Raw genomic sequence first — 12,740 nt, 5'->3', positions numbered from 1 at the left:
ACAAAATTATAAATGATAAAAGGTCCGTCTGGCACGATGAGAAAAAAAAAACAGAGAAAGATTTTAATAAAAAGAAAAAGGAAAAAAATGGAAGGATTTTAATATTATCTTATTTAGATTTATAAAAAAAAAAAGATGAAAGAAGTTTTAATATTACCTTGTTTGGTTCATGAAGGAAGAGGAGGGGAAAATAATTTAACATGAACAATTTTGTCCTTATTTTATTTGAGATTATTTCTTCCAATTTTATAGAATGTTTAATAAAATAAAATTGTAAATAATATTTAATAAATTAAGCAATATTTATACTAAAATTCTAATATAAAGCGTGAAGTATTATTAAAAAGAAGGCTGAAGTAATGTTCAGTCACAACTTATACTGTATCCCATCTTTGAATAAAATATTTGGTCATGCAAAAGAAAAAGCAGGTCTGGAGACAAGAAGAAAAGGATTTAGAGTAGTATAAAGATATTAAAAATAAATATGAGTATAATAGTCATAATATGACAAAATATTGTCTTTTCCCTTTAAATCTTCTCAATTTTGGAGGGGAGGGGAGGAATTGAATTTCAAGAGTTAAAAATTTAGGGTATGAATTATATCAAATCAAAATTTAGAAATTGAGATGTTAGCATACGGAAAAATGAATTTTTCTTTTATTTTAATCCATCAGCATTTCATCAATCAATGCTGCTAAAAAAAAAAACACATTGCATCACTCAGATATAGCAGTTGGATTATAAATTGAGACCTTTAAATATTTATATTACTTTCTTAAGATTTAATAACAACCCTCCCAGGAAAAAAAAAAAAATTGGGACAGTTCCAGAATGATTTGGCGCGGGGAGTGTCCAAGAGCATTGAGCGTTTTTTGGCATTTTTGAAAAGAGGCGTCTGTGTTCATAGGGACTTTCGGTGAGCACAGAGCGCGCAGAATCAAAACAGTTGTCTTTCTCTTGATTTTTCTTTTTCATATATTATTTGGGTTGAGAATCGAATCGAATCGAATCAAAATCGAAACACAGTACATAGAATGTCTTTTTAAAAGGAGAATTTTTTGTGTATAATATGAGTCAAGTGGGTCGCTGATAAACTTTTATTTGAAAAAAATATTATCTCCAGAAGAAGATTTGAAATCTGAGGCTTCGTCTAGTTTAATGGAGGAGGGGGGAGTTGAAGTTAATTAAGGGGATGGGTAGCAGCAGAGAAGAGAGGAGCTTGTGAGTTTGGTTTGGTTGGACGACAGGAAAGGAGGAAATGTTTCTTACTCGGTTTATAAAGAAAGGAGGGAGGCTAATTATAAGCCCACAAATATGTGGTTCTCTCTTTATTCAGATTTCTTTATTATCTTAGTACAATATTTTTATCATAATTATTATTTTCTAATTTATAAATATAAAAAAATCAGTTATCTTGAGACATAAAAAATAGATTATAAATAATCACGGATCAAAATAAATATCAATCAAAAGAAGTGTATTATAATATTTGGCATATTATATAAATTATAAATAAATTTAGAGAAAACTAATTTGATAGTCCTTGTAGTTTTATCAAATTTTGAATCGGGTCCTTATAATTTTTTTTTATTGAGTCGTTATTGTTAATTATCTTAGCCCTTCTGTTAACAAAACCGTTAAATTAATTGCTGGTGAATGATGTGGCAACTAAGCACATTGTTCTTCTTCGCCTCCCTCAGCTCCCCCCCCCCCCCCAAAAAAAAAAAAAGCTCCTCTCAGTCCCTTTCGAAGTAAAATATAAAGACGTTAGCAGGGGGAGGTTTTTTAAGAGATGATTTTAGTGCAACCATGAGAAGCTTTAGATGCTTTATTCTTGCTAGTCCCCCCATTCCGCGTACACCCAAAAATTGGTTCATGTTCATGGAACAATTTGCTGCTGTCATCTATTAGGAACGTTATCCATTCCTTCTTTTCCACATGCTAGCCAATAAGTGAAATAAATTTTGATCCTTTTTCCTTCTTCTTCCTATCATTATTTTTTTGACTGGTCTATGCGTTAAAAGAGACCAATGCTTTCCCGTGAAATTTGTTCTCAGAGGTTATTTAGGAAACAAGTGGATACATTCTGATACGTAAACTGTTCCTTAAGTATTGTTTCAAAAGAAGAGACACTGAAAAGAGATGGCCAAACAAAGGAGAGCATGAACAATTTACTTCGAAGGAGATGGAGAGGAGTAGAGAGAGAGAGAGGCGGAGGGAGACGGGAGAAGAACAGTGTGCTCAATTGCCACGTCATTCACCATCAATTAATTTAACAGTTTTGTTAACAGAAGGGTTGAGATAATTCACAGACTAAGAAACAAGGACTCAATAATAATAAAAAAACTATAGGAACTCAATTCAAAATTTGATGAAACCATAAGTATTGTTAAATTAATTTTCCTATAAATTTATGTAACAAGCTTTAAAATATTCCATCTTTAATTAAATAACATACATAGCCTCACATGCTTAATTAGATAACACACATAATTTTGTATAAAAAATGAAATTGAATTAAAATAGATATATAGACACGTATATCAACAAATTTGACGATTGATAGTATCATTCTAATGAATCTCAACGACCCATATAAACCGATAAATAATAGCTTTATATAGAATAAATGATTAAAACAAATTACTGATAATACTAATAAGACAAATGAAGCAAGGGAACAGGCAAGAAGAAAAGACAGGGAAGATTAATGGCGGAGAGTGTGAAGAATGATGAAATCAGAAGAAGAAAATATGCTAAAAAAAAAAAAGAACATGTGAGGAGTAAAAAAAAAATCTATAGAGGAATAGTAGAGGCTGAAAAGGGAAAGGAGTGAAAAAAAATTTTACTAAAAAGAAACAAATATGAATATCCAAAAACTAATATGGATAATTTGGTCGGGATGAGATATAATTTTTTTTTCCTTGAAAAAACTCCAAATTTGAAAGGGAGGGGAGTACTAAAAAACAATTTTTCCCCCTCCCCTCCCCTCCCCTCCAAAAACCTTCCAACTAAGTAGTGCGTAAAGGTTTTTTTCCTTCGCAAAGTCAATATATATATATATATATATATATTCCATGTTCAGACTAAGCTAAGGAGTTAACCACCTCCCCGTGTTCTAATAAGATACTATCTCTGATGCTTAATATAAAAGTTAGTTAAAGGATTAGATTTAATTTCAAATATAAGTTCTCAATTTATTTTGTTTTTAATTTTTTTACTAAGGAATAATTCAAATCAACTAGTCCACATGATTAAAAAAAGTTAATTTAAGGAGACCAATACACATTTGTGATAAAAAAACCAATTTAATTAATTTTGTTAATATTTCCAAATTAGTTATCTAGTTCTAAACTTGTACTTATTTTTTTAACATCTTTACTTTATCAAAGTATTAATATGTTAAAAACTAAAAATAAATATACATAAATTTAATTTAATAAGAAATTACATTTTAAAACTTATAATGATTTATTGTAAATTTATATATAGATATTGTCTTTACATTTGATGGAATGAGAATGATATGCAATAGATAAATTCCTTTTTGATGTATGTCTTTATATTTTCTTTTATTTTGGATCATTTAAAAAGTATTTTGCAATTACAAATTTATTTATTTCAATTAAATAAAATATTTTTGTTATTATAATTTGAAAGATCTTTAAAAATTAAAAACCAAAGTTGCAAATTTTTGTATTTTGTATTGTATACATCATGGAAAATATATATCTAATAAAATATAAACTTTATAGAAAAGAAAATAAAACTCAGGTCAGGTTTTGTACTTTTGTATACTCCTTATGTCAAATTTTTTTATCAGACTTTATTGTGTATTCTATTTTTTTTCATGTAATTATTTAATCCTAAATTTATATAAATAAATAGAAGATATAATTACGTATGTTTAGAGGATTTAACATAATGATTATTTTTTTAAAATAAAAGAAAAAGCTTGCCCAAAAAAATTAAAGGGCGACTTAGCCACCTGTGCGTGCATGTTAATCCGCATAGCACCGGTTTACTTTCAAATTTGGTGACAACTTTACCTTTGCATGGAATTTTATACTCAAAAGTGGGAAGCTTTCTGTTTTTTGGGAAAAAGTGGGAAGCTTTGAGTGTTTGCTTTTAGAGAGAGAGAGCATGAGTGATCTATTTTATTTTATTTTTAAGTGGAGGAAGCATCCTATCAAGGTTTTGAAAGCCGAACCGGACCGAACGGTCCAACCGGTCCGACCGTCACCCGCTCCTTTTACCGGCTCGTTTCAAAGGTTTTAACCGGAGGAAGAGTTGAGCCGTTTTGAACCGTGTTAAACCGGCGGTTAAGCCGGAAACCGGAGTAAATCCAGAACCCGGAGCGGTTTTAGAAAAACCGGACAGATCTGAAATTTTCTGAATCCAAGAGGAATTCTTCCACTTGCCCCTCCCGTCCCACACGCAGAAGGAACAGCAATGAAGAACATAGGGAACGTGAGATAACGGTGAAGATGGGGGGATAAAGAGAAGAGCCAAATAAACCATACTAACCACAATTTCTTCCCCTTCTTTTCTCCATAATTTCTAGTCGTTGCAGCTTTCATCTATGGCATTTGGGAGGATGCAAGATACGCTGGTTAGAGAAAGAATATCCAGAGTTCTACGTTGATGGTAAGAAGGAGAAGAAAAGTCGCAGAGGCAGTGGACGAGCCAAGCTTCTGATCACTCGCTAGAAAGGAGGAAGTAAATTTTAAATTCACCTTACTCTTACTTCTAGTAACACGTGAAGGCTGACAAGACTTTTCATCTTTTTTAATATGATCATTTACTATTTCACTTATATAATATATATATTCGCTTTTTATTTCTTATTTATTTATATTTTTAGTCTCATTGTTATATAAGATCTATTTACATATTTTTATATAAAATGAATTTTTAATTTTTTATCAAATATAAAGTTAAATGTATATATATTATTTCTATTTAATTTTCTTAAAATTGTAATAATTTAATAATTTATTTCTTACATATATATTATTATAGGTACATAATGTTATTTTTAATTTAATTATTATATCACCGGTCTAACCGAACAGTTCAACCGATCTAACCGTTTGAACCATGACCCGTTACCTTTTCCGGCTCGACCTCCGGCCCGGCTTTTAAAACATTGCATCCTATGTAATTTGGCTGTCTATGGTATTTGTATGAAATCTAAAATTTAAGTTGTTTTAAAAAGAAAATTAATGTTTTAGTCTTTATAATTTTAATTTGATTGTAATTCTATCTTTAAAGTTGTCAAAAAAAAGATTGGGGCAGGGGTGATTGATGCATTGGTATCCTCCCCTATGGGGAAAAAAGGGTGTTAACTTACCTGAAAAGGGCACAAACTGAGGACAAATTTAAACTCAGGTCAGGTTCTTTACACTCATTATGCTAAATCTTCTAAACACACTTTGTCATGTATTCTATTTTTTATATGTTCATTTAATTTTAAACTCATATAACTACATATGTTTGAAGAATTTAACATAATGATTATTTTTAAAAAAAATAAAAGAAAAAGCTTCACCACGTGCAATGCACGGTCATAGAAAACATAAAAAGAAAAGAACATTCAGATAGCCAGAAAAGTGAAGATAAGAAGAAATTTCTTATGTTTACAATGGGTCAATGCGAAGGGGGTTGGCTGGAATCTCATGTGAAATTAAAATACAAACTGTATGACTGCGAACAGGTACAAATGAAAATAATTGGGCCATAAATAGGAATTGGATCTAGCAAAAAAGGCTAGTCCCTCATAACGTGATGAATTAGATTCGAATCCTCATTGGGAAATGTGTTCATATTTAATGCCTGATAGTGTCTCGAATAAGATTGCCTCTAATAGGGGAATACCTATACTCTAGCAAAAAGAAAATAATTGGGCCCATAACTTTGTAACATAATAATAATATGAAAACTCTTTTATAAGTGGTACATGCCACTTTAAATAAAAGAAAGGAAAGAATTGAAAGAAGATAAAGAAAAAAAAAACATGATAACAAATAAAAGGCTAAATGCGAGTACTTTTCCCGATTTCTTTTTTTTTTTTTTTTGTTTAGCTTTTCCCGATTTCTAGATGTGGAAATGACATTATAAAAACAACCATCACATCTTGTACTTGGATAATTTTTCCCCAGAATATTTGTTTTTGAATTTATGCATGTTTGAATGTTTTTTTGGGTCATTTTTTGAGTTGGCTTACGTGAATTGATTGGCAATCATTCATTTATATATTGAAAAAAAAAAAAACAGTTTTGCCAGGCTCTCTGCATTTATGGGTGTCAATAATTTAGTTTACACATTTTAGCTTAACTCTGACATTGTAAAAAGAGATCCACAATTTATAAAAAAAAAAAAAAACTTCGATCTATATATGCAGAACTTGTAATAATTTAAAAATAAAATTAATGCAACATCTTAAACTTTTCGTATGTTTGGATCCATGCATTTAAACAAAAACTTAAACCTATAGATTAGCATGAACAAGACTTGCTCTAATATCATTATTTTAGCCGTCTTTTGTACCTAATATAAGAGTTTGTAAGAAGCTAAATTTGATTTTAAATATGAGACCCCAATTCATTTTGCCTCTTTTCTTTATCTCACTTGAGCTCTTCTTCCTCAGAAGACTTTACAATACTGAATAAACACACATGACCTTGTGCTATCACAGCACCCTCGTAACTCCATAGTACTGATACAAATTTCAAAGGAGTATCTATCACTCATGTTGGCTTTTCCCAACTCAAATGCCAAGGCCACAAGAATTTCCCTCCTTCACACCAATTGTAACAAACGGGAAAAAAATTCTCATAGCACGATTATTGTACATATGTAGTTTTCAATCTCTTGCAAATTAAGCCATTAAGTTTGCAGCTGGGATCATGCCAGTTGCCCAGACAATCCGTAACAGGCCAGAGGTGTCATCTCATCTAAAAATGGACTATCAACTGTAATATTCAATTGCTAGTAGCTCAAAAATCTCCAAACATGCTTAGCCATTGGAAAAACCATCCATCTCTTGCAGCGGGAATGAAACAATTGGTGTCGTTTATTTCTCCTACAACACAAGAACATGGAAAAATTAATAATAAGCAAAAATCTTGAAACCACAATTAGTATCAAGTAGAGGCACACCTTGAACCTTTCTTTATGTTATTGATCTTTCCTTTATCAGTAGTCTTGAGCTTTCTCAGGACTTTCTTGGGTGGTTCATTGGGAGAAGCTATGGCTCTTCGTTTCAGTGGAGTTGTTGAAGCATTCATGAAAAGCATAGGAGACTTGAATTGGATATTCTCCATGTTTGTTTGCTGTTTGCACACATAAACTCCACACTTAACCACAGGTATATCTGGCGTTAAACCAATGACTTTTATCTCCACATCATTCCAATCCAATTCCATGAATCTTTGAAGCCACCTCCAGTCTTCTCCCTCAAAAGCCACTCCGAGATTAAATAAAGACACATGACCTTGTGGAATTGTGATATCATCGTATCTCCTTTGTATTACACGACCATTGATGCTCAGAGAAAAATGGAAGCTTGTCTCTTTCTAGTAGTGGCTTTCCCCAACTCAAACGCAAAGACCACGTGAGGGAAACTCCTACGAGCAAGGAAAGACATTTTCCCTCCTTCAGACCCATTGTGGAACCAGTCAGGAAATGTTGTTGCTGGCAAAATGATACTCATGCCAAAGAACTCCCTTTTTGCCTGGTTTACCAAAACAGCAGAGGCAAAAGACATTTTTCAGATTTGAAAAAGACATGTGAAGAGAATAAAGAGAAATTTTGTGGATTGCGTTAACTTGCACAGGAAAACAGTTCAATATGACTATGACTTAATTAGTGACATGTGAGCAGAATAATTCAACTAGAAAGATCTACAAGCATAAGAAAAATGTCTGATTTAGAAACGAAAAGACAAGCGATGATTTTTTCCAATTTCAACCCAATCACATTGTATTTAATTTGAATAATCATCAACATAGAAGAAGAAAAAGAAAGCAGAAAAAAGTACGAGAAAAACCTGAGACCATAAATGGCCTAATGACTCTGTAGTTAATGAAATGCAATTCTCTGCCTTTATTTTCCGCAAATTTGAGGGTAATTCTGGTATATCTCTTAGCCTCTTGCAGTTATTCACATCCAGTTCCAATAACCTACCACAATCTTTAAGGCACTCAGGAAGGGACACAAAATCATTCCCTGATAGATTTAACTCTATCAAATTCTGGAAAAGCTTCAGAGTTAGGTGAACATCTTCATCCAACAGACAACAATTTTTGAGAATCAAGAACTCTACGTTTGCGCAGCTAATCACTGGTTGGCTCTCTAGCATTAATTTCTTGAAAGATTTTCTGCTATCAGGTTGAATGCCATCCAAACTAAGCCAGTTAAGATTTTGCAACGTGAATAAGCTGTTAGGCAGCTCTTTAAGATTTCTGCAAGAGCTTAAATTTAAGGATTCAAGCCCGGCAAGATTTCCAATGGAAGGTGGGAGCTCCTTGATAGAAGTGTCTTCAACCCAAACATCGGTTAGTGCATCCATTTTTCCCACTACATGTGGGAAGTAGTCAAGACTCTTGCAGTGACTCATATCAATACTCTGAAGAGATGGCATATTGATTTCATGTGGAAAGCTTGTAAGTTTGACGCACCCCCCAACATCTAATTCCACCAGCTTGGAGAGAGATCCCACTGAATCATGAACTTTGATCAAGTTGTAACAGTCTCTAAACAACAGTTTCCTTAAACTTTGGAATTGAGACATGTTAGGTACTTCAGTTATGAATTCACAATGTGAGAAATTCATACATGACAAATATTCAAATCTCTGCCGACACAAAAACAGATTGTTAACATTAATTACAAGAGATTTATGACCAAACACTATCATTTGTATAAGTTTAGAAAAATAGAAGGACAATTGGAGTAACTTATTCATTCTTTGAAGAAAACAAAAGCCAAGGAAATTTGAACAAAATATATATATATATATATAAAAGGTTAACTCCCCCTATGTTGTATAGCCGGTCCCAAGCCCGGATAAAAGAGGAGGGTTGTGTTAGACCCTCGACAGCCAACGTAAAAACCCGTCGAATCTCATGAACATGGATCAACGAAGTAATTATGCTAATGCTAGGTCGTTGCCCAGATGTGACGCGCTGTATGGCTCGAGTACAGTGAGAAATGAGCTAGAGCCGCTGCATCGTCGCCCGGATGTAGTGTTAAATGAGCAAGGGCTACCGCACTCTCTTGGACGGAGGCGGCTAAAGAAGTTAGTTCATGAGACTGAGATTAGATTTGGCACTTAGAATATTAGGACGTTAAATGAGAAATCTATGAAAGTAGCAGGAGTTATGAGGGACAGAAGGATTAATATCTTATGCCTCCAAGAAACCAAATGGACTGGAGAAGCTGCCAAGGAACTTGGAGAGTATAAACTTTGATACACAGGAAAGGTGAGCACAAGGAATGGGGTTGGTATCATCGCTGATGGGACATGGAAAAAAAACGTGGTAGAGGTTAAAAGGTTTGAGGACAAAATAATATCGTTAAGAGTAATTGTTGGAAAGGATACTATCAATATCATTAGTGCCTATGCACCTCAGGTTGGGGCAGAGACACACCTTAAAGATAAGTTTTGGGAAGATATGGAGGGCTTGGTTCAAAGCATACCACTCGAAGAAAATTTTTTTATCAGTGGGGACCTTAATGGACATGTTGGTAAAGAAGCAGGACAATTCAGCGGGGCCCATGGTGGTTTTGGTTTTGGGGAGCTTAACAGTGGAGGACAATCTATTCTCGATTTTTCTCTTGCATACGATCTTAAGATTGTCAACACTTGTTTTAAGAAGCGAGAGGAGCATTTAATCACGTACAAAAGTGGTGTCTCAAAATCACATATTGATTTCTTTTTGGTTAAGAATCCGGACAGAAGATTGTGTACTAATTGCAAAGTGATTCCAGGAGACGGAGTGAGTACCCAACATAGAGTACTTATCCTTGATGTATGTTTTAAGAGTACCAGGCAAAAGTACCATCAAGTGGCAAAACCCAGGATTAAGTGGTGGCAGTTAAAAGGAGAGAAGCGGGAGTTATTCAAAAGGACTCTTTTGAAGGAAGGGAATTGGGAGTGGCAGGGAAATGCAAACATGATGTGGGAAGAGATAGCTACAAGGGTTCGTTTGGTAGCTAAAGCAATTTTGGGAGAATCCAAAGGTCCTGGTCAAAGAGATAAGGAGACTTGGTGGTGGAATAAGAGTGTGCAAGAGAAAGTCAAATAGAAAAAAGATTGTTTTAAGGCCATACACTTGTGCAATAGTGTAGAGAACCAGGAAAAGTATCAGTTGGCTAAAAAAGAGACAAAGAGAGCAGTGAGCGAAGCACGTACTAAAGCTTATGAAGGGTTTTATCAGGAGTTAGGAACAAAGACGGGAGAAAGAAATATTTACAAGATCGCAAAGCAAAGGGAGAGGAAAAAGAGAGATCTGGACCAAGTAAAGTGTATAAAGGATGAAGATGGTAAAATGTTAGTTACTGATGGTGATATTAAGACAGATGGAGGCTTACTTTTACAAGTTGTTTAATGAGGGAAGCAATTATGCGACTCAGGACTTGCAGGACTTGCTAATTAACGAAGATGATCGGAATTTAGCTTTCTACCGCAGGATACGTATCGGAGAAGTTAAGGCGGCTCTCAAGAAAATGGACAATGGAAAAGCCGTTGGGCCTGATGGTATCCCTATTGAAGTTTGGAAATGTTTGGGCGATGAGGGGAAGGTGTGGCTAACCAAGCTTTTTAATGAAATTCTACGCTCTAAAAATATGCCGAATGAATGGAGGAAAAGCATTTTAGTTCCTATTTACAAGAATAAAGGAGACATTCAAAACTGTGCAAGCTACAGGGGGATAAAACTTATGAGTCATACAATGAAGTTGTGGGAAAAAGTGATGGAATATAGATTGAGGTTGGAGACTTCTATTTCGGAAAACCAATTTGGATTTATGCCAGGGAGATCCACATCGGAAGCAATCTATTTACTAAGGGGTTAATGGAGAGATATAGAAGTAAAAGAAGAGATTTACATATGGTTTTTATTGACCTGGAAAAGGCTTATGATCGTGTGCCAAGAGAAGTATTGTGGAAGGCTTTGGAAAAGAAAGGTGTACGGGTTGCGTATATCAAAGTCATACAAGATATGTATGAAGCGGTAACTACCAGTGTAAGGACGCCTGGGGGGAGACAAAGGACTTCCCTATTAAGATTGGCCTACATCAGGGATCCTCTTTGAGTCCGTACTTGTTCAACATTGTTCTGGATGTTCTAACTAAACCTGTTCAAGAAAGAATCCCTAAGTCCATGCTCTTCGCGGATGATATAGTTCTTATGGCGGAATCAAAAGAAGAGATTAACACTAGTTTGGAGTTATGGAGAAGGACTTTGGAGTCGAAAGGTTTCCGTTTGAGCAAGAACAAAACAGAATATATGCATTGTGATTTTGGAGGGAGGCAAGGTAATAGGGATTTGGAGGTGAGGATGGGAGAGCAAATTATTCCTCAAGTATCAAAGTTTAAATACCTAGGATCCATTATACAGGAGGATGGGGAAATTGATGGAGATATTTTTCATAGAATACAAGCTGGCTGGTTAAAGTGGAGGAAAGCTACCGGAGTTATTTGCGATAAGAAGGTACCTGAGAAACTTAAAGGAAAATTTTATCGGACTGCTATAAGACCAGCTATGATGTATGGTAGTGAATGTTAGGCAATAAAGGGAAAACAAGAGCACAAAGTCGGAGTAGCAGAAATGAGGATGTTGAGATGGATGTGTGGTCATACAAGAAAAGATAGGATTCGAAATGAAAAGATCAGGACAAGAGTCGGTGTGGCACCTATCCAAGAGAAAATGGTTGAAAATCGCTTAAGATGGTTTGGACATGTGCAGAGAAGGCCTTTGGAAGCCCCGATGAGGAGGGTAGATCAAACAAGATGGAGTCCCATAAAAAGAGGCAAGGGAAGACCGAGAAGAACGCTGAATGAGGTCATTGAACGAGATCTCCTAATCAACAACATATCTAAGGATTGGGTTGTTGACAGAACACGATGGCGTCGTGTGATTCATGTAGCCAAACCCACCTAGTGGAATAAGGCTTGTTGTTTGTTTGTTATATATATAAAAGGTTAAAAAAAGTACCTTGAATGGCTCTTCCAACCTGAAAGGACTGCAACATAACTTGAAGACAACTAGCTTGTTTGGAGAAAAATTTGGCGGTAATTCTGCAGAAGGATATCCCTGCCATTCAAGCCATCTCAAACTATTGGGAAGATATCTAGGGCCAATTGAAAACTGGGCCTTTCGGACAATGAGAATTCTAAGATTATTCATCTTCTCAAAGGCTATACCACTCCACTCCACTTCCTCATGTTGAGGAGGATCAAACATTATTCCTTCAATTTTAGTACTTCCCTATAATGCAAAGCCAAAGAATTAAACTTTGTTGGATATTGCCCAATAGCAAAATAAATTTAATGTATATGTGGAAACAAAAAATAGTCAAGTTCTTACAGAATTTTCATGTAGTACTTTAAGAACATCTTTATAATTCCACAATCTACTACGTTCGCCAGGATTCAATGGTGCCTCCTTTCTAACAATCTCTCTACCCATTTGTTTTATCAGATCATGCATGTACAAATGATCATCATCATTAATA

The 12,740-nt window shown here is 34.4% G+C and overlaps 2 protein-coding genes across 2 annotated transcripts; both read right to left on the bottom strand.

Annotated features, from left to right (window-relative positions):
* Positions 1-6,593: 6,593 nt before the first annotated feature.
* LOC114741165 (uncharacterized) lies at positions 6,594-7,584 on the bottom strand. The gene is made up of 2 exons (XM_028929417.1): positions 7,162-7,584; positions 6,594-7,084 (listed from the first exon to the last, which is right to left on the bottom strand). Exons 1-2 carry the CDS (start codon positions 7,425-7,427, stop codon positions 6,991-6,993), a joined length of 360 nt encoding a protein of 119 aa, XP_028785250.1. The 5' UTR covers positions 7,428-7,584; the 3' UTR covers positions 6,594-6,990.
* LOC114741160 (disease resistance-like protein DSC1) lies at positions 7,550-12,739 on the bottom strand. Its single transcript, XM_028929412.1, has 4 exons — positions 12,593-12,739; positions 12,221-12,493; positions 8,051-8,857; positions 7,550-7,735 (listed from the first exon to the last, which is right to left on the bottom strand). The coding sequence occupies exons 1-4, from the start codon at positions 12,713-12,715 to the stop codon at positions 7,550-7,552; spliced, it is 1,389 nt and encodes a 462-aa protein (XP_028785245.1). The 5' UTR covers positions 12,716-12,739.
* Between the last annotated feature and the right edge of the window lies 1 nt (position 12,740).

This window comes from Neltuma alba, unplaced genomic scaffold (assembly GCF_004799145.2).
Source record: "Neltuma alba isolate B1F8T4 unplaced genomic scaffold, ASM479914v2 tig00003297_pilon, whole genome shotgun sequence".
Classification (NCBI taxonomy): domain Eukaryota; kingdom Viridiplantae; phylum Streptophyta; class Magnoliopsida; order Fabales; family Fabaceae; genus Neltuma; species Neltuma alba.
Note: the sequence above shows the minus strand (reverse complement) of the source record. Positions and strands in the feature narration are given on the sequence as shown.

What these genes read in the sequence shown, in the direction of transcription:
- LOC114741160 (XM_028929412.1), bottom strand. Translation starts at nt 12,715, where the DNA reads ATGCATGATCTGATAAAACAAATGGGTAGAGAGATTGTTAGAAAGGAG. An exon ending in AAGTACTACATGAAAATTCT is followed by an intron (nt 12,494 to 12,592) that starts GTAAGAACTTGA and finishes TTTGCATTATAG; the next exon opens with GGAAGTACTAAAATTGAAGG. An exon ending in TAGGCCATTTATGGTCTCAG is followed by an intron (nt 7,736 to 8,050) that starts GTTTTTCTCGTA and finishes TTGGTAAACCAG; the next exon opens with GCAAAAAGGGAGTTCTTTGG.
- LOC114741165 (XM_028929417.1), bottom strand. Translation starts at nt 7,427, where the DNA reads ATGGAATTGGATTGGAATGATGTGGAGATAAAAGTCATTGGTTTAACG. An exon ending in AACATAAAGAAAGGTTCAAG is followed by an intron (nt 7,085 to 7,161) that starts GTGTGCCTCTAC and finishes CTTGTGTTGTAG; the next exon opens with GAGAAATAAACGACACCAAT.